This window comes from Simochromis diagramma, unplaced genomic scaffold (assembly GCF_900408965.1).
Source record: "Simochromis diagramma unplaced genomic scaffold, fSimDia1.1 OVJJ01000344.1, whole genome shotgun sequence".
Lineage (NCBI taxonomy): Eukaryota > Metazoa > Chordata > Actinopteri > Cichliformes > Cichlidae > Simochromis > Simochromis diagramma.
The window spans coordinates 1,083,432-1,107,282 of record NW_024387375.1 but is presented as its reverse complement, the minus strand read 5'-3'; the positions used below and the strand labels follow the sequence as shown (position 1 = coordinate 1,107,282).

General features: G+C 40.6%; 1 protein-coding gene across 2 annotated transcripts in view; it reads left to right on the top strand.

Annotated features, from left to right (window-relative positions):
* Positions 1-23,270, top strand: part of zgc:77784 (uncharacterized protein LOC402947 homolog) — a 66,902-nt gene extending 43,632 nt beyond the window's left edge. Inside the window, exons 10-26 of one of the 2 annotated variants that reach the window (XM_040009081.1) lie at positions 1,192-1,273; positions 1,501-1,666; positions 6,795-6,961; positions 7,307-7,428; positions 7,640-7,856; positions 9,704-9,822; positions 10,727-10,904; positions 12,149-12,367; positions 13,325-13,367; positions 13,462-13,598; positions 13,681-13,968; positions 15,019-15,157; positions 16,974-17,296; positions 17,496-17,612; positions 19,108-19,278; positions 19,597-19,718; positions 21,101-23,270. In XM_040009081.1, the coding sequence (XP_039865015.1) occupies positions 1,192-1,273; positions 1,501-1,666; positions 6,795-6,961; positions 7,307-7,428; positions 7,640-7,856; positions 9,704-9,822; positions 10,727-10,904; positions 12,149-12,367; positions 13,325-13,367; positions 13,462-13,598; positions 13,681-13,968; positions 15,019-15,157; positions 16,974-17,296; positions 17,496-17,612; positions 19,108-19,278; positions 19,597-19,718; positions 21,101-21,112 (2,622 nt within the window). In that variant the 3' untranslated portion in view covers positions 21,113-23,270. The remainder of the gene's footprint in view (positions 1-1,191; positions 1,274-1,500; positions 1,667-6,794; positions 6,962-7,306; positions 7,429-7,639; positions 7,857-9,703; positions 9,823-10,726; positions 10,905-12,148; positions 12,368-13,324; positions 13,368-13,461; positions 13,599-13,680; positions 13,969-15,018; positions 15,158-16,973; positions 17,297-17,495; positions 17,613-19,107; positions 19,279-19,596; positions 19,719-21,100) is intronic. The other variant, XM_040009082.1, reaches the window with a different exon arrangement.
* Positions 23,271-23,851: the final 581 nt, after the last annotated feature.

Sequence of the window (23,851 nt, the reverse complement as noted above, 5' to 3'; positions counted from 1 at the left end):
AGATGAAGATGGAGGCGTGGATGGGGCGCTGAGTGACCAGGGTGAGGCAGAGATGGGGGAGGAGGAGGTGGGCTGCACGGGCCTGAAAGGCAGAGTGACAGAAGATCACTGAGATTTAAAGTACGCTGACAGAGACATGATTGGCTCTTAAGAGACATGCAAGAAAATGATTGGACTAGATGGACTATAGCGATGCTGGTATTGAATTTGACACTGTGGGAAAGAGGAAGTGATGTAATAGACCCAGGAAAGCAGGCAGATGAGTGATTACTGATATTACTCACACATAAGCTTCATTATAGTGTTACATTCCCCTAAAAAGGTAAAGTTACAAAAAATGTGTTGATGAAAGGGAGATGAAGGCAAAATATGAAAGTAAAGCTTTTGATTAATAATTAAACAGACAGATATGGACGAGCTGCTATCCAACTCAAAAGAAGAGAAACATAGCAAAGCCCAGGAGTCACTAAACAAAAGCACAAATTAAAAAGGTTAATGACCAACAACACAAACAGCTCACGAGCTTCAAAACCAAAAAAGCCTCTCTGGCACTGGAACTCTCTTCTCTCTGGTCTTAAGTACTTTGGCTCAATAGCTGAGTAGAGTCAGTTGCACGAAAGTGGGTGGCATCTACTACTGAAGAAAGAACAAGACACAGCGCCAAGGTCAAAATCACAGCAGGCCCGTAGCAACAGTTAGAGCGTGCTGTCTGCAAGCTCCTCGCTCCCTGCAGTATTTACATGTAGCAACAGGGCAGAGATGAGTATGAATCACCTTTGGAGCTTACAGGTGGATGTTGGGGTGGTGAAGGGGTTGAAAGAGCAGGTAATGATGCGGGGTAGCAGCAGTGACACGCTACATTTACAGCTTAAACAAACCAATAAGGGAGGATGAGTTTGGTGTGTGATGTATGAAAAGCTGTGCAACTCAAGCTGCCTGAACTAGCTTGCAGGCTTAGCTTCTTTATTTTTGATTTACTTCACTACTGCTGTGGTGGATGCTATGGCTAGCTCATGCCTTATATAACTTCTTCTATGTATAAAACTGCTTTTTGACATGTCGTAAAAGTCTAGTGGAGTAGAAGCATAAAATGAAAATTAGCAGAAATTGCTGAAAAAGTGAAAGTGTTTGTGGCATTTATTGTGTTTTTTTTTTTTAAGTCTGTCTCAAATGCTGACTGCTGTTTAACAGGACACGGACTCGGGTATGTACACGTGCGTGGTTTCCAGCGCCACAGGAGAGTCGAGCTGGAGTGGGATGTTGACTGTCAGAGGTACTTAGACTGAAACTCGCCACAGTCTCTCTGTCTGTTACACTTCACACTCTGTCACTCCTCAACTACACCTCCTTTCCCAAGAAACTACTTAGTCTGCCAGTGTTCTGAGCACAATCTGTAGCTTCCACGAGACAAAGTACAGTTTGAGATAAAATGTTAATCAAACTTAACCCACTGATATGATGTAATTATGTTTTTTTTTGTGTGTGTTTCTGTAATGAAAGATGGAGGTTCTTCAGTGTCCAGAGCTTCTGAGTTCATCCAGCTTCCAGGACCTCCACAGAAGCCTGTCATAACGGAGGTGACCAAAAACACAGTCACCCTCACCTGGCAGTCCAATCCCCATGAAGGCGGGGCCGCTGTCACCTCCTACATTATCGAAGCCTTCAGGTGAGTTTTCAAAACAGGAGCATACTTTAGTTTTTCAGTCTTTTGTGGACTTGTCTCAGTTTATCTGAAATTTCTAGATCACAGCAAATACAGGCTAACCATCCATCCATCCATCCATCCATCCATCCACAGTAAACTAAATGCAAAAACAAAGCTCTGGTTAAATGTAAAACAAGACAAAGCTTTTTAAAAATGTGTTATAGTAGTGAAGCTTATTAATAACTTTTTGCTTTGCTGTACATAGATTTAAACCCTTAATAATGGTGAATTTCCTCTGCTTAACCATTTCCGCTCTCAGATCTTCTTCTTCTTGTCTCACAGACATTGTCTCTATTTCTACCCTTCACTAAATCTGGTCTGAAAAGGAACATGACTGACCAAAGTCTCTCATCATGGGTTAGATTTTCTAAAACCTCAAATCAGAGGAAAGGCAGAAATCTTTTTCACACTCAGTCCTCTTTGAAAAAAAAAAACTGCTGAAAGGTTTTTATGCTTTTTTATGATGTTGGGGTTTTTTGTCCAGTAATGGTCACACGTTGACTTGCTGAGGTCAGGTCTATATTGAGTCAGAATGTCATTAATAGAAGATGAAGAAAGACCATGAAAAACTACTGGTGCTACCAGACGCTTTAACAAGTGTAACTGGTGAAATGTGTTTTAAAGCTCTAAATCCATATACTGGTTGCTTTGCCTCTGCACTCCACTATAATGGATTTTTAATCAAACAAATATGTGGTAGAAATACAGACTTTCAGCTTTAATTCAAAAGGTTTCACAAAAACTGTTTAGTAGTTACAGACATTTTCATATATAGAGTCCCCAATTTTCAGAGGCACACGATTAACTTCACTGACGAGCAGTTTCGTGGCAAAGTGAGGCCTGTTCCCTTGTTACTTCGTGGCAAATGAAGTCATGTGAAGTTCATTAAAAGTGTAATTATATTTGTATTTTCTACATTTGGCTGTAATTTTGATTATGAGGCCCGAAGAGATTTTAGTGCAAGTTAAGGCTATTACTGGATGGAACCCCACCCCCACCCACCCAAATAAACCAATTAGAGACAGCAAAAACTTTTGGAGTGCCCAAATCAACTTCTTTTTCTTACGGCTGCTTCCTTTCGAGGTTGTCACAGCAGATAATCTCCCTCCCTGTCCCCAACAGCGCTCTGCATGTCCGTTTTACTGCATGCATAAATCTTCTTTGTGGCCTTCCTCTTCCTCCTGCATGATCGCTCCATATGCAACATCCTTTGCCAAATATATCCATTATTCCCCTCTGCACATGTCCAAACCATCTGAGCATTGCCCCTCTAACTTTGTCTTCCAACCGCTGAGGTGAGCCGAGCTGTCCCTCTGATGTACTCACTTGTCATCCCGGTCATGCCTAAGAAAAATCAACTATGCCACCTCCAGCTTGGCCTCCTGTCTCCAAATCATACATCATAGACGGTCTTATTACCATCTTGTTAACCTTCCCTTTTACACTTGCTGCTATCCTTCTGTCACAAATCACTAAAGACAGCTAAAATGAGTGATGACAGAATTATTTCCATGGTTAAGAAAAAACAAAAACAAATTACAAACACTTTCGATGTGGTAGGTTTATCATTGCTGACAACCAAAAGACGCCTTCATGAATGGAAATACAAAGTTTACAACAAGGTTCAAGCCAGAGGTTAGACTAAATATTTAAAAAGACTACAAACCTTTCTAAGAAATTCAAATGAACCAGAATGAGGGGAAAAGAAAAAAATTGCAAAAGAGAGAACAGGTCACGATCCGGCGTGACATCACCTGTCAAACATAGTGGAGGCAATGTCATGGGCGTGTATGGCTAACAGTGAAACTGGATCACTGGTGTTTATTGATGATGTGACTGCTGACCAAAGTAGCAGGATGAATACAGGTGATGGACACAGGGCTATACTCTGTGCTCAGATTCAGGCAAATTCAAATGGAGAAACGGGAAACTCTTCAATGGCAGAGAGACCCACAAACAAGGACAAACTGAACGGAGCTGCAGTAGAACACATATTATTTTGGTTTTTCAATTTTATCTACTTAATTTACTTATTACCTTAATATACTGTCTTCCTGACTTAAAGTTAAACAGGCAGCCTCGACTTAACTTTCCACCCTTGATAAAGGTCTCACTGTCTGACTGACTCTTCCCAGTTAATGAAGTCTTCTTCATTTAGACTCATTAGACTTTGGAAATGACTCATCTCTGCCTGAGGGAGAGACACTTCTGTTACCACACGTTGCAAAGTGAAACCCACCACATCAGTGTTTAGCCGCGGCTTTTCCGAGGAGAGCCATAGCAGCCCTAACAACCAACTAGAGTCCTGAGCGAGACAGGGAGAGTGAAAGAGGAGACAATTACTGCAGTGGTCAGCTTGGCAGCTCTGTCCTGTCCTGGGGCAATGGCAGGAGGGGATGTGAGCCGAGCTGGAAGTTCACTCATTATAGAAACAGGACGGGGGGTACAGAAAAAGTGTATAGACACAAACATGCACGCACACGAGCACGCATATATTTCTTTCTGTGCAGGCAGAAAGCTCAGTCTGGCACACTTGCACACAGAGCTGATAAAGATCCATTCAGTGCTACACGCTCCAACTCCAATGAGTTGTTTGTTTTTGTGGATCAGAAGGAACAAAGAAAGAAACACTTTTATGATTGCAGTATGCCTTTTTATAGCAAACATAGCAAGAGTTATGTTTTTGATTTTAAAAGGGAGGCAATCTAGATGGAGTATTTACTATATAAATGTAGCAGTTACATTTTCCTTTTTCACTGAAAACAAAACCAAAAAAAAAAAGGTTAAAAAAAAAGAAATGCGAGTCTTAAATGGCAAAACTGTTTCTCTGGAGAACATTTGTTGAGAAAAAAGGCACAGAAGAAAGGAGAAAAAGCTGTGACCTGCTTGATGTAATTGCCTCGCCATTTCCTCCTCCGTGGAGTTGAGGAAAATGTTAAACTGCACTCATGCTGCTTGATAGTGCCCGTACCTGCACAGCATAAAGCTGTTGTATCCTCGCCGGGCTCATTCAGTAGTCATCATTATAACCTGCTGCAATTAAAGACGGAATAAAACTTTGTTAGCAAGCTGAGAGAAGCAGCTATGAGGGTTTTTTTTTTTCTTCCAATGAACAGAAACTCGTGAATCCAAGAAGCGACTGGTGATTTCTTTAATTTGTTTGCTCATTCAACAGAGGCTGCTGAAACATTTCTTGTTCACGTGCCTGCTGAGCGTCAAGCGAGAAGATTGATATCTGTTCATTTAATATGGGGCTGCAGCCAGAAGAAGATTAGCACTGATTTGCATTAAGACTGTGGTGTCAGTTTTCTATTTTAGTTTTCTTTTTAGGAGATTAAAAGAAATTATTCACTGTTTTCCATTTTAAATATCACAGGGGGAGGGGGGTTGGAGCCTATCCCAGCTGTCATTGGGTGATAGTCGGGGTACTCCCTGGGCAGTCCATCATAGGATTAAAATACAGACACAGACAACCCTTCACAGTCATACTTGCAGTTTTATTCACCGATTAACCTAACATGTGTGTCATTTTACTGTGGGAGGAAGCTGGAGTAAGCACATGAAAACCACACAGATTCAAACACAGAACCGCTTTGCTGTGAGCCATCGGTGCTAACCACTGCAGCACTGTAAAGAAATGCACTTAAGATCCCATGTTGCCTTCAGAACTGCCTTAACTCTTCATGGCAGAGATTGAACACGGTGCTGGGAACATTCCTCTGAGATTTTGGTCCTTATTGACATGATAGCGTCACACAGTCACTGCGGAACAAATCTCATGTTGGGTAGTGACAGTACTCAGGCAGGCTGTGGTGTTTAAACAATGTTCAGTTGGTACTAAGGGGCCACCAGCAGCAGCCTGAACCACCGATACAGTACAAAGCAGGATGATCAGTCCTGTCATGATGTTTATGTAAAATTCTGTCTCTACCATCCAAATGTTGCAGGAGAAACTGAGCCCCAGACAACACTTATCTACTCATTTTGTCCACTTTAATTTCCTGGTTTTTTTAGCAGTAGTGGAACCTGCTGTGGTCTTCTGCTGCTGCAGCTAATCTGCTTCGATGTTCAGAGAGGAACTTCTGCAGACCTTGGTTGTAACAAGTGTTTATTTGAGTTAGTGTTGGCACTCTGGCTGTTATCCTGTGATCTCTGACATCAGCAAGATATTTTCGCGTAGAGAACTGCCGCTTACTAGATATTTTATCTTCTTCAGACCATTCCCTGAAAAACAATAGTAATCCCAGCTCGTCTGGCACCAACAAGCATACGATATTTAAGGTCACTTATATCACCTTTCTTCCTCATTCTGTTGTTTGGCTTGAACCTTAGCACATCATCTCGACCTATCAGTAAGAACAGCTTTTACTTACTGCTTTGTGATTGGCTAATTGGATATTTTTAAGAATAGGTGTACTTAATAAAATAAGTGTATCTAAAGTATATCTAAAAAAATAGATATGAAACTGCTTAAAAGAGATTTAACTTTTTTTTTTGCATTTTTTGCATTTTTTTTTCTTCTGACAAAGTAATTTACCATTTAATTAAGAAGAGAAAAAAACAGCTATGGCTCATATTTATAGCTTTCTTTCTCCGGGTTATTTCTATTCTTGCTTTGAGATATCACACTTCATTTTCTTATGCTCGCAAGATTAAAAAATGTATTTACCCCTAATGAGAGTGACTACCGTAACTGCAGTTGCCATATTTCCTAAGTATGCAAAATTCAGATCTCTCCTGACATCTCTCCTGGCTGCTCTACTTTCATCTGTCTGTGCAATTAGGGCATGAGCAGAAGAGCTGTGATCAAGCCTATTACCTTGTTATCTCATGGTAACACGACAGATAACGAGAGAGAAAAGAAGCATCTCTTGAAGCTGTTTATTGTAGTCCTCGCACCAACTTTACATGCAGTTATCCGAACTCTTTCAGGCAGCAAACACGCTCCCGATAAAGACTTGACCTACCCTTTAAGTCATGTTCACACACTCTTGTTTTGATCTCAGTCGTTCACTCTGACAGTCAGATCTTCATCACAAGAAATTCAATTTTAAGATAGTCGTTTTCTTTGACGTTATCCGTCTTGCAGCCAATCAGTGGGCAGTACCTGGCAGACCGTAGCGGACCATGTGAAGCAGGAGAGGCACACTGTTGTCGGACTCTTCCCCAACACCGTTTATCTCTTTATCGTCAGAGCAGTCAACTCGTACGGCCTCAGCGACCCCAGTCCGATCTCCGAGCCTGTCAGGACACAGGGTGAGTTACATAAGATGAAAGAAAAAAAAATCCTTTTTTGATGTAATGGTTTTCATTAGATTCTTCACAGTTCAGTCTTGGTTTCCGTTTCCATGAGGCAGTATATTTTAGATACTGGATGTAGAGCTGAGGCAGAGATAATGTGCTACATGCTTTGGAAAAATAAAACTTGCTTTGCATGTGCAGTCTCAAAACTAATTGCTTTCTCAGTGTGATGCTCTTCTGCCGGGAGCAATGTTGAATTTCATCAAAAAGTTGTTCCCTGCTTTTGCTAAATTTCTGCTATTCAGCTGTTTTGTTTTCATGTTGCCAGGCTGGACTGATTAGATTTCTTTGCTGTCTTAGATGGGAGTCCGACTGAACAGGGAGTGGACCACAGACAGGTGCAGAGAGAGCTGGGAGAGGTGTCTGTCTACCTGCAGAAGCCGATGGTTCTGTCTCCTACGAGCGCCAAGATTTCTTGGAGTGTGAGATTAATACTGATGGGTTTCAAAGTCAGCTTGTAATGTGTGGAGGACAGGCTAATCTCCAAACATTAGCTTCAGAAACTCTGCTCAGCATTATATGACACCAATAGATCAACGTGTAGAGAAACAGCTGGTTACGCTTCCCTGCTTTTGATAACTGATTTAAATGTGAGACCATGTTTTTGTGCTTTTTGTCTTCCACCTTCTTTAGGTTGCCCGTCAGTCACGGTACGTTCAGGGTTACCGTATATTTTATCGAACGATTGGCAGCTCCTGGCTGGTCCAAGATGTGGAGGCCACGTCTGACTACAGTACCATCTTAGCAGATCTGCACAGTGGTACCGAGTACGAGGTCAAGATCCGGCCTTACTTCAATGAGTTACAAGGGCATGACAGCCTCATGGTTCTCCTGCGTACCTCGGAGGAGGGTAAGGAATGTGTATTAATAACCTAATCAGTAGCAAGTAATGCCAACTAGTAGTAAGCAAGTACAGTACTGTGCAAAAGTCTTAAGACACCCCACAGTTCTTTATGTTTGCACAGCAGCCAAACTCTATTGTACTTTTTCTAAGTGGTCTTGACTAATAATCCTTTCTCAAGGTCTTTCACAGTTTTTCTTTGGACATTAGCTGCTTTCTAACTCAGTCCAGTCCTTGTACCTGAGCATGTTCAGAGCTTATTAAGCCACTTATTCATTGACTCATTCAAGCATAAAAAAGGCACTGAACTCAAAGAATGAGCCAGCGATGTATCGACACATAACTTGGGAAAGAACCAATTTTTTACTGTATTTTCATGCACTTGGTTATTAGCGGCCTGTTGCAAAAACCTATACAGATCTACATCAGAGGGAGAGTATCTGAAAGCTATGTCCTTATGAGACTGAAAAAAATATCCAGACCTGACATAGGACCCAGAAAATGCATCTCAACCTTCAGTTGATCGCTGAAGCCTCGTCCCAAATGGTCTCAGTGGAAGGTTGGCTGTCAAAATGCCATTTTTAAGGAAGAGAAAAAATGAGAAAAGGCTGAGCTGTGCCAAATTACACAAGAACTGAAAACCAGCGGAGACGTCTTATGGAGCAAAGAATCCAAATTTACTTTTTTTTTTTGTTCAAATCATCAGTTTATACAGAGGATGTCAGGAAAGAGGTTAATGTGGACAGAAATCTGTAGAGGCTCTGTCATTACTTGGGGCTGCATTTCAGCCAGTGGTGTTGGGAATCTTGTCAAAATTGATGGAATTATGAACATGGATGGAAGTACCATCAGATTTTGATCTACATATCAATATCGTGTGGAAATTAAATCAGAAGACTACTTAATGAAATTAAAAGAAATCTTGCCTAACAGAGTTCAGGCTGTGTTGAAGAATAAAGGTCTTCATTCCAAATGTTGACTTTCAGGCTTGGTACAATTTTACAAACTCTGTTTCTGTCTTATATTTTACTCAGTTGCTGCACCTGTTTTTCATTTTCCCACCAAAAATGTTGAAAAAATTAGGAATGGCTCATGGCTTCCGGACAGTAGCATATGTGTTTAAACAAATTTGAGATACCAGTTAAATCCTGTTTTGTTTCTTTGTAGTCGATGTGAAGCAACAGCCAGCAGCTTAGCTTTGCATAGAAACTGGAAATAACAATAGTTAGCCTGGACTCAAAAACTCATAGATAGAGGTTTAATAAAAAGTGCTTAGTATTATGTTAGTTTAGGAGCTTTAGAGGTATGAGTTTAACCATAATCTCTAGATCAAGCCGCTTGTGTCCAGCTTTTGTTGAGCAAGGCGAAGGACTGCTGCCAAGAAAGTAAAATAACATGTTTCCTTCCAAAACTGATTAAAGCTCTTTCATTTATTATGAACTATTTTTTATTTATAATATTTAGTCACGTTTATCAGTGTGGAGGGATTTATTAGTTACACAGTTTAAAGTGCTTTAGATGAGGCAAAGAAATCCTTTAAAAACAGTATTTTTCCAGTGGAGTTAGATTATCAGACAACAAAGGAACGAATGAGTTCTAATTAATTTAGCAAAAATCCTGAAATAACCTCTTAATTTTGAAAAATAAAGACACTGTTTAATTTTCTTATATAGAGTGCTTATAAATAAGTAATTAAGGATTATTTTCTTTCAGGTTCTTCTAGTTTCTATAAATTATATCTGTTATTTGCAGGAAATTGTGCAGGAATTATGGACCTGTAAACACAGTCTTATCACAGCTCTGGTATGTATTAATAACTATAGTAACATCTCATTTTTTCTTATCTCTGTTTGCAGTTTTGTGTGCCCCTCCACAGGCTATATCAGTGGTGCAGCTCACCAACAGCACCAGTATCAGCGTGTCCTGGGAGCCGCCGCCTCATAATATTCAGAGCGGCATAATTAGAGAGTACAAGGTGAGGCCGCATTTTACTGTTTGTCTTCTTCTCTGGTGTTTATTTCTGCTGTTAAGCTCGTCAGTAAAGCGAATAAAGGGAGCAAATTGTTCTTTCGATTTGCATCTGTGTGCAGGCATTACTCAGTGTTTCCTAGGTTTGGTTGTTTAGATGCTTGTGAAAAACACAGATTTTAATGAACAATTAGTAATTAGTCATTGCCTTTTATGTGTTGCCAGTACTTGCGATGCTGCTCGGTTTTGTGTCATCAGATTCTCGGCTGAACAGTCACCATCCCTGTCATCTGTTAGCTCTGTGAAAAAAAACAGAGTTCTCATTATCTGTCTCTTAGAATGAGCGCAACACTGATTACTAATCATCAGGCTGCTTATCCAGAGCGTGGAAAAAAACATCAAAATAGAACATGGAGTACTATTGTTTTGATTCCCTCTCGCTGTCTTGTGTCTACACGTAGACAGTTATGAGTCTGATCATGAGAATCCATATTCTTCTGAATGTGTGATGGATCATCAGCCAAAGGCAGGGAACATATTTAATCCCCTTAAATATTTCAATTTCTCAGAAATACACCCAATATTTTGTTCAAGCCCTCAAAGGCTGACGTAAGAAAATATTGCACGGTATTACCTGACACATTTTCATTGTAACTCCCAGTGTCTTCATCACAAATGCTCTATAGGAGATTTAGAATAAATAAAAGGTTTACTCAGTGTTGATGAATGTGGACAGGTGTGGGGATTATGGCAGAGGTGGTGCGAGGCCTTGGAAGGGAAGATTTTACATACTAAGCACTCCTTGTACCTGTTGCTTATATCCTATGGATAGTAGTCTTGTACCATTGTAGAGCAACTTTCATGTGCGAGTTGCCTAAATTGTGAGGACCTTAAACTTTGGTGTCACTCAGGTCTGGTGTCTGGGCAGCGGCGTTGAGCAGGAGAACCAGATAAACCGAACCGTGGATGGAGCAGTCCTGTCCATCCTGCTGACGGGCCTGCTGCCTGAAGTCCGTTACACCGTGATGGTGGCTGCTGTCACCAGCCTGGGTGTGGGCGCTCAGAGTCCGCCTGTCAGCCTGCTTCTCAGTGAGTCAGTCAAACTGTTACAGTTACTACACACGTCGAAATATGCCAAGACGCACTCTGCAAGCTGACTTTACCACATGTAAAATGTGTATGTGGAGAGTTGACTGCGCTGCATGAATACGATTAAAGCTGGTGCATCACCAACACTAACTTTTGCAGGGTGTTTGTCACGAATTTGAGTCAGTAGCTGTGATTGCATAATAAGTTTGCCATTTATTTTGTTTAGTTTTGTGTCTCTGTGGCTCTGCTTTTTAATTTACTTGGCTATATTAGTCACATAGTCAGAGAAGATGTGTTGCTTCCAAAGAACATGTTTTGCTTCCAGTGTTTCCTGAAATGTTTTTCTTTTATTTTTAACCCTTTTACAGAAAACATGGGAAACTTACCTATTTGAGTTATTGATGAAAGTTAGGTGAGATCTTCTAACTTCTTCTGTTGGATCTAACTTGGCTTATCAAAAAGTCTAAAAACACCAAAGGTGGAAAAACTAGCATGTCTTCTATGTCTTGTTTAATCTGTACCAACACAAGTTACAGTTTTATGATACAGTCAAACTAGGGAAAGATAATTTACAACCCCAAAATAATTGCAACCATGTGTAGTGAATTTGGGACTCTCCACCAGAGCAACAGATTTTAAGCCCTATGGGAGTGTCCGACAAGAGGGTCATGGACCCCCTATTGATGCTCTACCTAATCACACGAGCCAAGGTGTTAAAACGGGTGTGGGTCACAGACAGCCAAGGTTTCGGGTGAATCCACTGTGAAACCTGGCCCCACCCTATTTCCTGAGGTCAAATGGCCCAGGATGTGAGTGGGCATTAAGGCATCTGGGAAAGGATCTCAAAACTGGATTATAGATGGCAGACTAATTATAGATGGCTAAGATAAACTGCTTGTAAGTTGTAACTTTCCACCTGTTGTTCCTTTGGGGCGTCTCCGGCACATCTCCTAATGCGTGTCTGTGCAGGCAGGAAGTATGTCCACAAATAAAATCAATATAACTTCCTTCACGTTTAACCATTTTTCAAGTGCTTTAATGCCCCAATTTGATCCTAATCCCCTCGACTGTGCTGGCCCATTAAAAGAAGAATTTACTCAGTTTACTATTTAATCAACCTGAATGATATGTGAGGAAACAAAACCATTTAAAAAGCTTGTTTTTTTCTACCCTGAAGTGACTGACAGCTCTCTGCTTTGGCTGTGTATCATGTGGCTCCATTAACTGGATCGCTTCTCTTTCAGCTCCCCCACTTGAGAAGACTTCAACGACCGTGACTAAGGGCGATGACCTCAGCATAGCAGAGCAGATCACAAGCGTCATCCGCCAGCCAGCCTTCATCGCTGGGCTGGGTGTGGCTGCGTGGTTGGTGCTGATGGGCTTCAGCGGGTGGCTATACTGTCGCCACCGAAGGAGGAAGCAGCTGGGACACTATACCACATCCTTCGCATACACCCCAGCAGGTGAGGGGGTGAGGGGGAGGGGGGATTAACTATGACTTACTTACCTGCTTTGGGTAGAGAAAAAAAAAAGTAAAAAGCAGGAGAGGTTATTGTCACAGGACTCGAGATGATTTGATGAACCCTGTCACAGACGACTCATTATGTAACGGAGACATAAAAGAGAAAAAAAGACGCAAACCATCAGATTTTGTTTTCATCCAATGACAGTGACAAAGTTCTTAATAGACCTCCGGGGATATCTGGAGCAGTGATGAATGTTTTCAATTTTAGTTTGTACTTTGCAAAGCGATGCCTGCACTTTAATCGCATATTCAGTTAATTAAAATATATTTATTCCCACTGGGTAGTCTTCATGGCAGGAGCAAAGGGAAAAAAAGAAAAAAAAAACCCTCAAGAGACACTCTGAAGCATATGTAAAAAGCTCAGCGCACACTTTACTTGATGCCCTTTGGCTCAGAAACACACAGCACATCAGTTCTCAGTTCTTGTCTGACTTTGAGATGTATTTGTTCAATAATGGCTCAAGGCCTTAGGAGCAAATATGCAATTTAATTTTCGCATTAATATTTCATAATGTTGCATGTATGTCTTTCACTTTATGGTATGGATTTCTTTATTTAATTAAAAATGGATTTTAACCATCCCTAACTCCAGATACAGCAGCAGAAAAATGACATCTGCATTTTTATGTATTGCAGGCATACGCTATATAGATCTGCTGTGTTCCTCTTGGTGTATGTAGGTCAACAGTGCACCCTCATAAAATATCAATTCAAATCTGCTTTCTTAAACCCCCGTGTGGGATAAACTGTTTATTTGGTTATGGAGCATGATAATTCGGTCCAAAACATCTTTATCTTTCAGTGGCTCTTTGGGGAAAAAAGGGGCTTAAAGCAAAAGCTTTATCTTCTTTGCTGTTTTCCAAATTTATAACTTTGCTCTTTTTTCCTCTTGCAGTTGGCTTCGCTCACAGTGAGGGATCAGGAATCATTAATGGAGGGTAAACTCTACGTTATGATTTGATTCATCAGATGATTAGTGTCACTGTGTGTTTCATAGAAGCAGTATTGATATAATCTCATCTTTCTTCCCAGGCCTGGCTTGTTGGGATCAAATATGGGCAACTACCCCTGGCTGGCAGACTCTTGGCCCACTCCAAACCTCACTCACAACAGCAAAGACTCGGTCAACTGCTGCTCTGGGAAACTGGATTCAGAGAGATATTACAACAGTAAGAGCTCTCTGATGTGAAATGCTAGAGTGCTGAATAAAAGATTGTCCTTGTTAATGCAACATAGTCATTTGCTGTGCAGCTGTTGGGATCATAAACTACCCAAACCAGTCAGAGAAGCACAGCGCGGCGTCCAACGACAGTCCCATCTACAGCACCATCAACACAACGGCTGAAGACGACCTCCTGGCGTACTACGACACCTACTCGAGCACGTCCTACAACCAGGGTCCAGACCCGTACAGCAGCAACCCAATACTGTCAAACAGTGGGTTTGGAGGTCTGGAGCAGGACCTGGATCATTGGACCATAAAGTCTGGTCACTCTGGATCTGAATACGCCAAGCTTCAGTACAGCAAGAAGAGCAACGGTGAGAATTTTGTGGAAGCGGAAAAGATCAAAAAATGTATCTTTGGACAGCTTAACTGGAAATGTGGTTGTCTGTCTGGCTCTTTATACGCAGTCATGAGAAAAATAAATTTTCTGTAGTTGTGGTTATGGCATCATTATGCTTCTTGAAAATCTGTTGAGACGGTTAATGACCATTTGAAAATCACACATTCATTTAATTTTGCGGGAAAGAAAACACCTGTTCTGTTATTCAAAATGGATCATTTGTAACCACCTTAACCTTTTTAAGATGTTTTAATTACGAGATTGCACAGTAATGAGATCTTTTCTTGGACGATATAGAACGACATGATTACACGGGAAGGTCTGCATTCATCTTTTTTCATTTTCTGAACGCACTGCAGTTCCATAGTAATAAGTTAACTTCATAAAACTGTGTAGACTTGTGATTACGTGTAACAATCTGAGACGTTGCTTGTGTAATTACATTTATTAGAGCACTGCAACCTTAAAAAGGAAATATTAGTGAGCTGCCTTTTTTTTCTGTAGCTTGACATTGGCCAAAAATGTGCTTTGTTTTATAGATAGTTTATATGGCTGCCATAGTGCAATGTTTTCATCTCTTTTCTTATATGCAAGTGTTGTAACCACCTACAACACGTATACTTCCACCCACATGTGAAAGCTTGGGCAGCTTCATTAACTCACATATGATATATACTTAAATGCCCTTTTATATCCAATATCCTGGGCTTTGAATTGGCTTATTGAAAGGTGCTTTGTGAATAAGCCTGCCATGCTCTGAAACTTTGAAACATACTGTGTGAATGGAAAGGTATGCGGAGGTTAAGTGCTTCATTCCTTTTGATATCCAGTGATTCTACAGAAGCTTAAGGTGCCCTTGAAGATATAAAATGGTCAGTAAAAGGAAAATTCTTTGAGGCGCTAACAGCTGTGGACACAGAAAGGACGTATTTAAAAACCTTTACTTAGCAAGCAGTTCGAGCTTTAGTGTGGAAACGAGTAACACAACGATTATGGCTCACACATTGTTTGGGGTTTTTTTTAGACAAACTGGTAAAGCAGAGGTCTACTGGGACATCATCCAAGTCAGGTCCTCTCACCTGGGTGGATGTCTTGTCTCTACCTCTTCCTGCCAATAAAGATGGACACCGTACAAAAACGCACAACGAAGATGAGCAGCACAGGTGAGACAAATCACTGCACTGTTAAATGTCAGGTTGTTGTTAAGGCCACTTCTTTACCCCCCTCCAAGAACAGTGGCATTTATTTTTGTGTGATCAGTCAGTTTATTTTTAGCATGGAGGCCTCTGCCTTCACCTATATGACAGAGGCAGTTAAGGCAGATGGATATCAAAACTGCCCTAGAACTGTGCTGTAACTGCCAAGCAAAACTTGAGTGAAGTTTGGAGTCTGGGGAGTTTTCACATTAACAGCTGTGTCTGCAGGCAGTGAGTAGATCGTGCTTTGGGGCTGCAGAAGGGAGCGTCCACTCTAACTAGTTCTGACAGATTAGATTGCGGACATATCGGAGGGCTGGTCTGACTGTGCCGTGTCTTTCCTAACGACATTAGCCACCATCTGACAGGCTGGATTAGTACTTTGCCTTTTCAATGACACATCGTTCATTAAATTAGCCCTGACGGCATTGAAGTGACAACAGAAATTATGGAGGTGGTTCTGGTCTTCGGGAATGCTACACTGGTTCCCTTTTCCCACAAGGACTTGAAATTAGGTTATTATTTTTTTAATATATATTATTATTGAAGGGTCTTTAAGTTGCAGTATAAAGCGCCTTGAGGTGACTGTTGTTTGGATTTGGTGCTATATAAATAAAACTGAATTGATTTGAATATTTTTTTATATATATAGTAGTGTTAGTGGTATTTCTGTGCACAGTTATTGGAAGTATCTCAACACCAGATGTTTGTTTTGACATGTTACAAGCTTGTGTGATCTAGCAGCTTGACATTTGTGTGTTTTAGTTTGCAGATTATCACAAAATCCTCATAGACGGAAAAATCAACAAGTAAACACACACATCTGTAGTAGCTGTAAGCGCAAAACACTAATTATATGTTTAAAGTCTAAAATCTTGGCTCATTTCAGCTTCTTTTCTCAACATGCTGGTCTGTGAAGCCTCTGCTATGAGGAAAAAAGTAAACAGTGAATTTAAAAAAAAATGTTGTTTTCCATAATTTGTTCAGTTTCTAACGATCCCACTTCAACAAAAGTAAGGCTGGCATTAAGTTCTAAATGAGCTGATATTTTACTTATAAGTTCAAACATACCGAATGTTTGAACTTAGTTGTCTGTGTGAATAAAATGCAGGTTCATGGGAGTAAAAAAACATTACATTGCTTTTGTTTTTCTGTCGCCACAGCAGGTAGCTTTACATCTCTGATTGTTTAATACTGTGCGGTACTTTGTAAAAGTCTTAAGTCACCCTTCCTTTCTAAAGTGCTGGCTTTCTGGAGGGTTTTCAAAGGTTTTTGTTTTTTTACCGTGGCGTGTTTCAGTCTACTCCTTGTACCTGACCACTTTCAAAGCAACGTTTTTTGGTTGCTTGGTGCTTGCCACAACTCAAACGAGAACTTGAATGGACTAATGAACCCAAAGAAGAGAGGCACAACAGTGAGTGTCTACAGCCATCTTTAAAACATGGTGGACACTCTGTCATGGGTTGGAGCATTCCAGCCAGTGGTGTTGGAGATATTGTCAAAACTGATGGAATTATGAACACAGAAAATTACCATCAGCCTTTTATCAACCATCTAATACCATCCTGGCAAATTATAAAGAGATAAAGGGTGGCTCAAGACTTTTGCACAAAACCGTATGATACTTAAAATATTCAGTAAAACATGATTAGTGTAAACTGATGACACGGATTGGTGGTTAGTTCAGCCATTCACTCACATCTGGACTGTTGTTTATAAGCTAGTTTTTATTTGTGGTAATTTCCTCAAAGATGCTCACTCACCGCCTTCTCTTGTCCCTTAGCTCTGAGGAGGAGGACGATGACTGGTGTCCTCCTCTGCCAGCCAGAACCTACCTGATGGACACTTCCAGGGAGGAACTCCCCAGCCTGCCCTCTAAACCAGATGAGCTGTCCTACACTGCAACTTTGACATCTCCCCACCAGCAAGATGCATCCAAGCCTAATGACAGTCCACGGCTGCAGCATTTTGACCTCTTGGCACGTCACCACTTGGTCTCCCAGTCTAACCCCGATCTGTTTACCAACATGAAGGCCCAGGATGGCAGTGAGGTATACCGCACTAGCCAGTGGGTAGATGATTTCAAGGGGGAAAGCCTTGGTAAAGGTCAGTTTGAATTCAGCTTAATGCTTCACAGCATCCACACACAACCACATAGTGTCATGTATAATTTAGTTTATGATGTAAGTAAACGGAGAGAATTTGTACACGAAAATCATGTTGCATTTATTCAGAGTGACGCTCAGCGTTTCTTAGTTTTCCCTGTTCGTGTCCTGAGGATGACATCAGTGTTCTTTCCCGTCAGGACAATTTCCTGTTACAGCTGCAGAGTCGAGCCCCACAGCCCCGGCGCACAGATCCAAGAGTAAGAAGAAAACGCCCAAGGATGGACCAAACAAGAGAGATCTGCAGAGTGAAGCAGGTATGATGTGCTCCACCGCATGCTTCTAATTTCTGTTTTAGGCTGGAAAAATGAATGAGGCATATTAACCACTCTGGCAGCTTGGCTCTCTGGAGTGCTCTGTTAGTGTGTTCGGTCACCAATTAAGACTGTGTATAAAAATGATTGTAGCCTCCAGATCTGAAAAGAGAAGCCAGTGAGGAAGTGGCTCAAATGTGAATTCTTTCTAGTGGCCAGCAGGGGGCGAGTCTCACAGGTTCAAAAAGAAGTCTGATTTTAGAGAACAGAAGTTGGTAACCTGTGGTTTACGAGCCTCATGCGGCTCTTTAGCCCTTCAGCTGATGTTCCCACAAGCTTTGAAAAATAATTATGTAAAAAAAAAATTAATTTGAACTAATTTATCTTCTCCCAATTACATCCATTATCCATCCGTCTGATCCCCCAGCCTATGCAACCTTTTTTTCTCCCGTTGTTTGGTAGGAGGGGCTAAAATGGCTCTTTTGGCTCTTTTGCTGCTGAAGGTTGACGAGCTATATAGAAGTCCAAAGAAAAGGGTACACTTAATTTATGGCCTCTGTATACATTTTTCTAAAGAGTTTATAGTCTTTAATGCAACGTGATGCCTTTGCCTACTAAACTTCAGCCTTTCAAATGTAAGTTCACAAATCAATATGTGATGTTTTGTAGTTAACTGACCTAAATATCTCAACAGCTGCTGGCTGGACTGCCAAATTGACTTTGTTGCTTTTTTCCTGACCTTCATTTTCCCCAGAGACTGGATTCTAATAGCTTTGGTGATGTATATAAGGCACCATAGTCTATTCAGTTTTATAAGTTATCTAACAGCCAAACCTTACAGTTAATTAACAAATATCATCATGCTAATATACTGCTTTAAGACTTTCAATACCTCGAACATTATACTTGGAGGCTCCTCGGAAGGTCATCATTGTTATTGTGAGCATAACAGCATTCTGGTGTTAGCACTTATCCCAGTAAAGCACCCCAGAGTGGCTAGCATGGCAGCAGACTTCATAATCAAGTGCAAGAATTCACTTTGGATTATTTCTGTTCTTTCTGATATTTGTAAATGTTTAGTAAAGCTTATTTATAAAGTAGTAAATTTAGGCAAATATGATCGTTAATTTACTCCCTGAGAGTTTTAAATAATGCGTTCTCTTCTGTGAATTTGGCTAATAGCACCATGTAAAATTGCCATTTGTAGTTAACTAATTTAACAAACAAGATATAATCAGTTAGCCTTAGAGGCACTGCTGCTGCTTTAGAGCAGCACTAAGTTAACCATTCCCTACTGTTTCCAGTCTTTGTGCAAAGATTACTGTGTGCACTACTATGTTTAGCTTCATATATAATAAACAGACAGTGGTATCCTCTCATCTAACTCTTGGCAAGAAAGCAATTAAGCGTCTTTTCCCCAAAATGTCAAACTATTTCTTTAAAGTCAAAATTCTCTGTTTATTTATTTTTTTAATCATCAATTATCAATCATGCGCAGAGCTCCCCCCTCCACCGGCTCCTCTCCGCACAGATGACTCCCTGCAGCTCTTGGCTGATGTGTTGAGCCGCAGTCGAGCAGACAAAGAGGGGAGTGACTCACCCACTCTACAGAAGAGGGGAGAACATTTCTCACCCGAAAGGAGAGGATCTACAAAGTGGTTATCGCAGGGTAAGCACATAATGCAGCATCCTGGAGCATCATTCAGCAAAAAGATAAAAGAGCAACATCTGTCTTTGCATCGCATGCCGCCTAGCTTCAACAGCTGGACCTCAACTGATATGTATTAATGTTATTGTGAGGCTCCATGCAAATCCCTTTGGGCTGAGAAAGAAACAACTGCCACCGAATGTTTGCACACTTATCATCCCATAGTCAAGCAGCCTTGCTTTTAGTAGCAGGGGGGCTATTTGCACTGTGCTCCATCACTATGGGTTTAACCTATATAAATACAGCTGTGACTTTGAGTAATCTGTTTGTCATCTGCAGATGAGAATGTAATCCCGTACGGACAGTCAAGCATCGTGCCCAACGTCCAGACGTCAAACTACGGGTCCCTTGGTGGAGGAGTGTTTCAGCAACCATCTAGTGCTGGTCTTAGGAGAAATGAGGTACACTGGGGCTGATACCGCTGAACAGACATAGCCTTTATAATGTGGTGCACAGTCCGTTCAACAGCAACCCGAGGGCAGGCTGAGACAGTGAATGGCAAAAGTTTACTGCAGGTTTTGGAGGAGAGATAAAAATAGTTATCTAAAACTCAAAAAAGTACTGCAGTTTCTCAGTAAAATCTCTGAATCCAAAGTAGAAGTATATATCTATAAATGTGGTGATTTTTAAACTTAACCTAAAAAAGACCTACAGACAGGTGAATGAGTATGCAACACACTCATTCCCTGAAATCTGTCTTTTTCTAATTAAAGTCGCTATCTTTAGGCTTAAAAGTTTAGCCTGTTTGTTGTTTGCTCAGTCACAGCCCTAGAGACTGCGTGACTGAGCTCTGACAGCCACAGGTCACTAGGGAAAAAACCTCTCTGTGATTGCTCCCGTAGTTTGCATAGCTAACTAACTGTGAACAGCATGACACAAACTAAAAATGCAGAATGTTTGCCTTCAAAGTTACAGTTGCACTTTTTTTTAAAACATCGTGGTTGCATAGACAGAATAAAAGATGGATGTGGCTCCAGTGATGTCATCCTTGAGATTATCGTTTTTACCGATGTGACAAAGAGGAGTAGTGTGGCTGTGAAACTGCTTGCTCATTGGGTCAAACACAAGTTTCTTTCCAGTTTCACTGCCACTCAGTGTGCAGACGTGTGACTGTCTGCTAGCTACTAAAGAAATTACAAGAAGGTTTTTGGTTGCGGCTAATTTCACTTTGTGACTGCCAGCAATCACTGGCCAACAGAAATGAATCAGGGGACACACATTTTTCCCAAACGACCAAGAGGTTTGCCAACTGGTCTCTAGTCCTGTGTGAGTGAGGCCTTAATTGTAAGGAGCGTGGTGAAGTTGAAGCGCCCAAATATAATCCTCTTACTTTCTAGCCATCCCCCTGCCTGGTATGTCCACGATCACTTTTCAAATCTCATTTTCGGAGCATGATTTGGTGCCTGTTATTGAGATATGATTCAATATATCTGGTGTATTTTTTTTTTCAGAGTCTTTGGGAATAAAATGTAATATAGTTGGGAACATTTAAGAAATACATCTAAAAAAAACACAATGTCATCTGAGTTATTGTTTTTGGGATTCCTCAAAGTATATTAATTTTAGCAATTTGTCTTTTTTAAACAGTTTTTTAAAGAATGAGCAGTTTTCATGCACTACCCACTAAACAACTGCAGATAAAATATCATATATAGCCTCAGCTTTCAAAAAAATCATTCAATCATTCAGGCTCGTGCTTGTTGTAAACCGTATTTAAATGATGCTGATCTGTGCAGTCATACACTGTTGTCCCATTAATCTTTGTTGTGTCTTTTCTTTCCAGAATCTCATGTAGACAGTCGCCGATTACGCCATGTGACACCGTCCATTTTTCCTCCCTGATTTCCCGTCTTTGCGAACCATCAATCTGTTGCCATGGTATCTGCTGAAAAATTGAAGACAAAAGGGAACGTGTCGAGGCTTGCCATCTGCCTTTTCACAAACTATTTCTATTCTTTTTTTTTTTTAATCTTATTTTATTGGTTTAATCTTTATTTTTTGTGATTTGCGTTACTCCTCCTCTGTGTATATAGACATCTTTCCAATTTTTTTAAAAGATATGGTTAAATATATTACAAAAATCTGCAGATCTGTGGGAAAATATTGTATTTTTAACAAATTGTGGGGGTGGGTAGGGTTGAATCCAAGTATTACATTGTTGTACAGCTGATTATTGAATGTATCTTCTGTTTACTCCTGAACCATCAAACCGTACTGATGGGAGACGTCACGAGGCAGATAATGTGCTAATAACCCATCATGTCGGTGTGCGTGCGCGTGCATGTGTGTCGTGTTTGTGTGTGCTACTGTTTTTTCTGTAATCTTTGTGTGACTGTGTACTGTGCTACTCCTGTAGATCACCGGTGTGTTCATTTTTAAACCGACCAATAAAGCATTTGTTAGAAAAACGTTTCCATCCATCTCTGAGTTATACTGAATGATGGTGATCTGTGCACACTCGGCCCTCTTTATGTGCACACATGAGTGAGCGTTGATTTAATGCCGTATTTTTGCTTTTCGATAACGATATCCACAGTCATCATTAAAGAGTCACCAAACTGTGTTTAACGGCCAAACTCATAATGAGTATTTGGTAGCGAAAGATCAAAATAAAAACCTTATTAAATCCAAGCGAGTCTGAGGGGTTCATATGAGACAAGAAATTTACCATGAAGTTAAAAAGCTATGCTAAATCAAGCATGTAAATTATTAATTAAACGGCACACATTTTCTAAATGTTTAAGTGGAATGAAATGTGTGCTTTCTTTTGTTCTTTCTCTCCAGGATGCAGGAGCTTTGCTGTGTGATACAATAGTATCCCGAGAAGACTGCTGCTGTGAATTGGCTTTGTGCAAATAAAATAAATTATTAACACCTGCAAAGCTTCTCCTCACCCTCACCTGTATGTTGTGTTTTACGTAAATTAGTACATCTCAGCAGTACTAACACAGTAAACTGAGGTGGTAAACAGTAATATATGCACTAATCAGTAAATAACAATACGCTTGCATTTAGTTTAAAGCCGCTAATATGGGAATGTTTGTGAATGTTTATCTTCAAGATTACCTTTTTGATCAAACTTATAGGTGGAGCTGGATTGTGGGACTCTCAACCATTCTTGGTACAGCTGCAGTAGGAAAAAAAGAGGTTTGGGAGCACAATAACCAAAATTATTGCAGCGGTGTGAAATGAACTTGATCTCACTGCCTTTGAAATGGTTGATTGAAAAATGGGGATCAGGTCTGTGCGACTACTCTTAGTTGATGTCTTTAAATAATTGTGGAGCATCAAGATGATGACAGAACAGCAACAAGATTGCATGGGATCCATTTGACAGTTACATGAAATCTGTTTGTGGTATTATGGCAATTGACATCTGTTGCTGTCTACGTGCACAGAAATTTGCATTAATGTGAATTCTGCAAAGCAATGTAACTGCAAAGTAACACAGACCACTTATTTTTATGTAGTGTATGAATATTACCAATTAGGGACCAGCTGAGTCAAGTCCCCAATTGCCAATAGACACGTTGCAGATAGGTTGTGTTCATCGGTATAGTCTGACTCAGTGAATGTGTTGGCAATCCGTCTGCATTTATAAATAAGATGGCAATTAGTCGCAAACTTCTCCAATCTGCCTGAGAGCAACTGCAGTCGGTCCAAGTTAGACTGTAATTGTTTACACAGAGGTTGCTTCCCACCAGGCGACCTGTGCAACCTCCAGTCAAAAATGATCTCCCATGAGCATGCAACACCCTCAGCCTCTGGGTAAACAGTTGGTCACTGCAAGTATTTGCAAAATACTGAAAGATTCAATGCAGTAACCAACAGCACCTGCCGACTTTTCCTAGTTCCTTGGAGGTTACTGCCCTACTTTTTCTCTAGTGTGACTAGGCCAGTAATTATGGCTGTAGGCTCAGGCCACTGGAGGAACTCCAGTGCACTGAGAATTTCTTAACTCCCTTTGTTTTCCCTATGAGGCTGCTGCATGTCATTAGCATGTTGTGTGGTGTGCATTGTCTCTTTATGCTTCTCTTACCTTTTATCCCCTTTGCCTTATCCCTTCATTCCGTCAGTTCCTGTTAAAGGACAGTTCTTTCTCCCCACTGTTGCCAAGTGCTTGCTGACTGAATTCAATTGTTCTCAATTTAGCCTTGTTTATACACAGCTAATACATAACAACAGTCCTCTCAAGGTTCCTTGGAAGTCTATACATTGCTGGGCTGACCTTGTGAAGTATAAAAATAAATTCGAACCAAACTGAAAGAAATCATCTTGGACTTTGTATGTTTAAATAATGATTGATAACGATTAAAGACACCCTGAATAATTTAAACACAACCATTTTGTAATGCAAGCAATGTGATCAGGAGAAGGTTTTAAAGAGCAGAGTGAGGAAAAAGGAAAATGGCGAAATGTCCCTGAGGTTTGAATGAACTTGGATATTGTTATATCATGCTCCCTGTAAAATGTCTAATACTTCACACTGTGTGTGATTTGATGCCTTCTACGGATTGCAGTATTCTGAAAATGC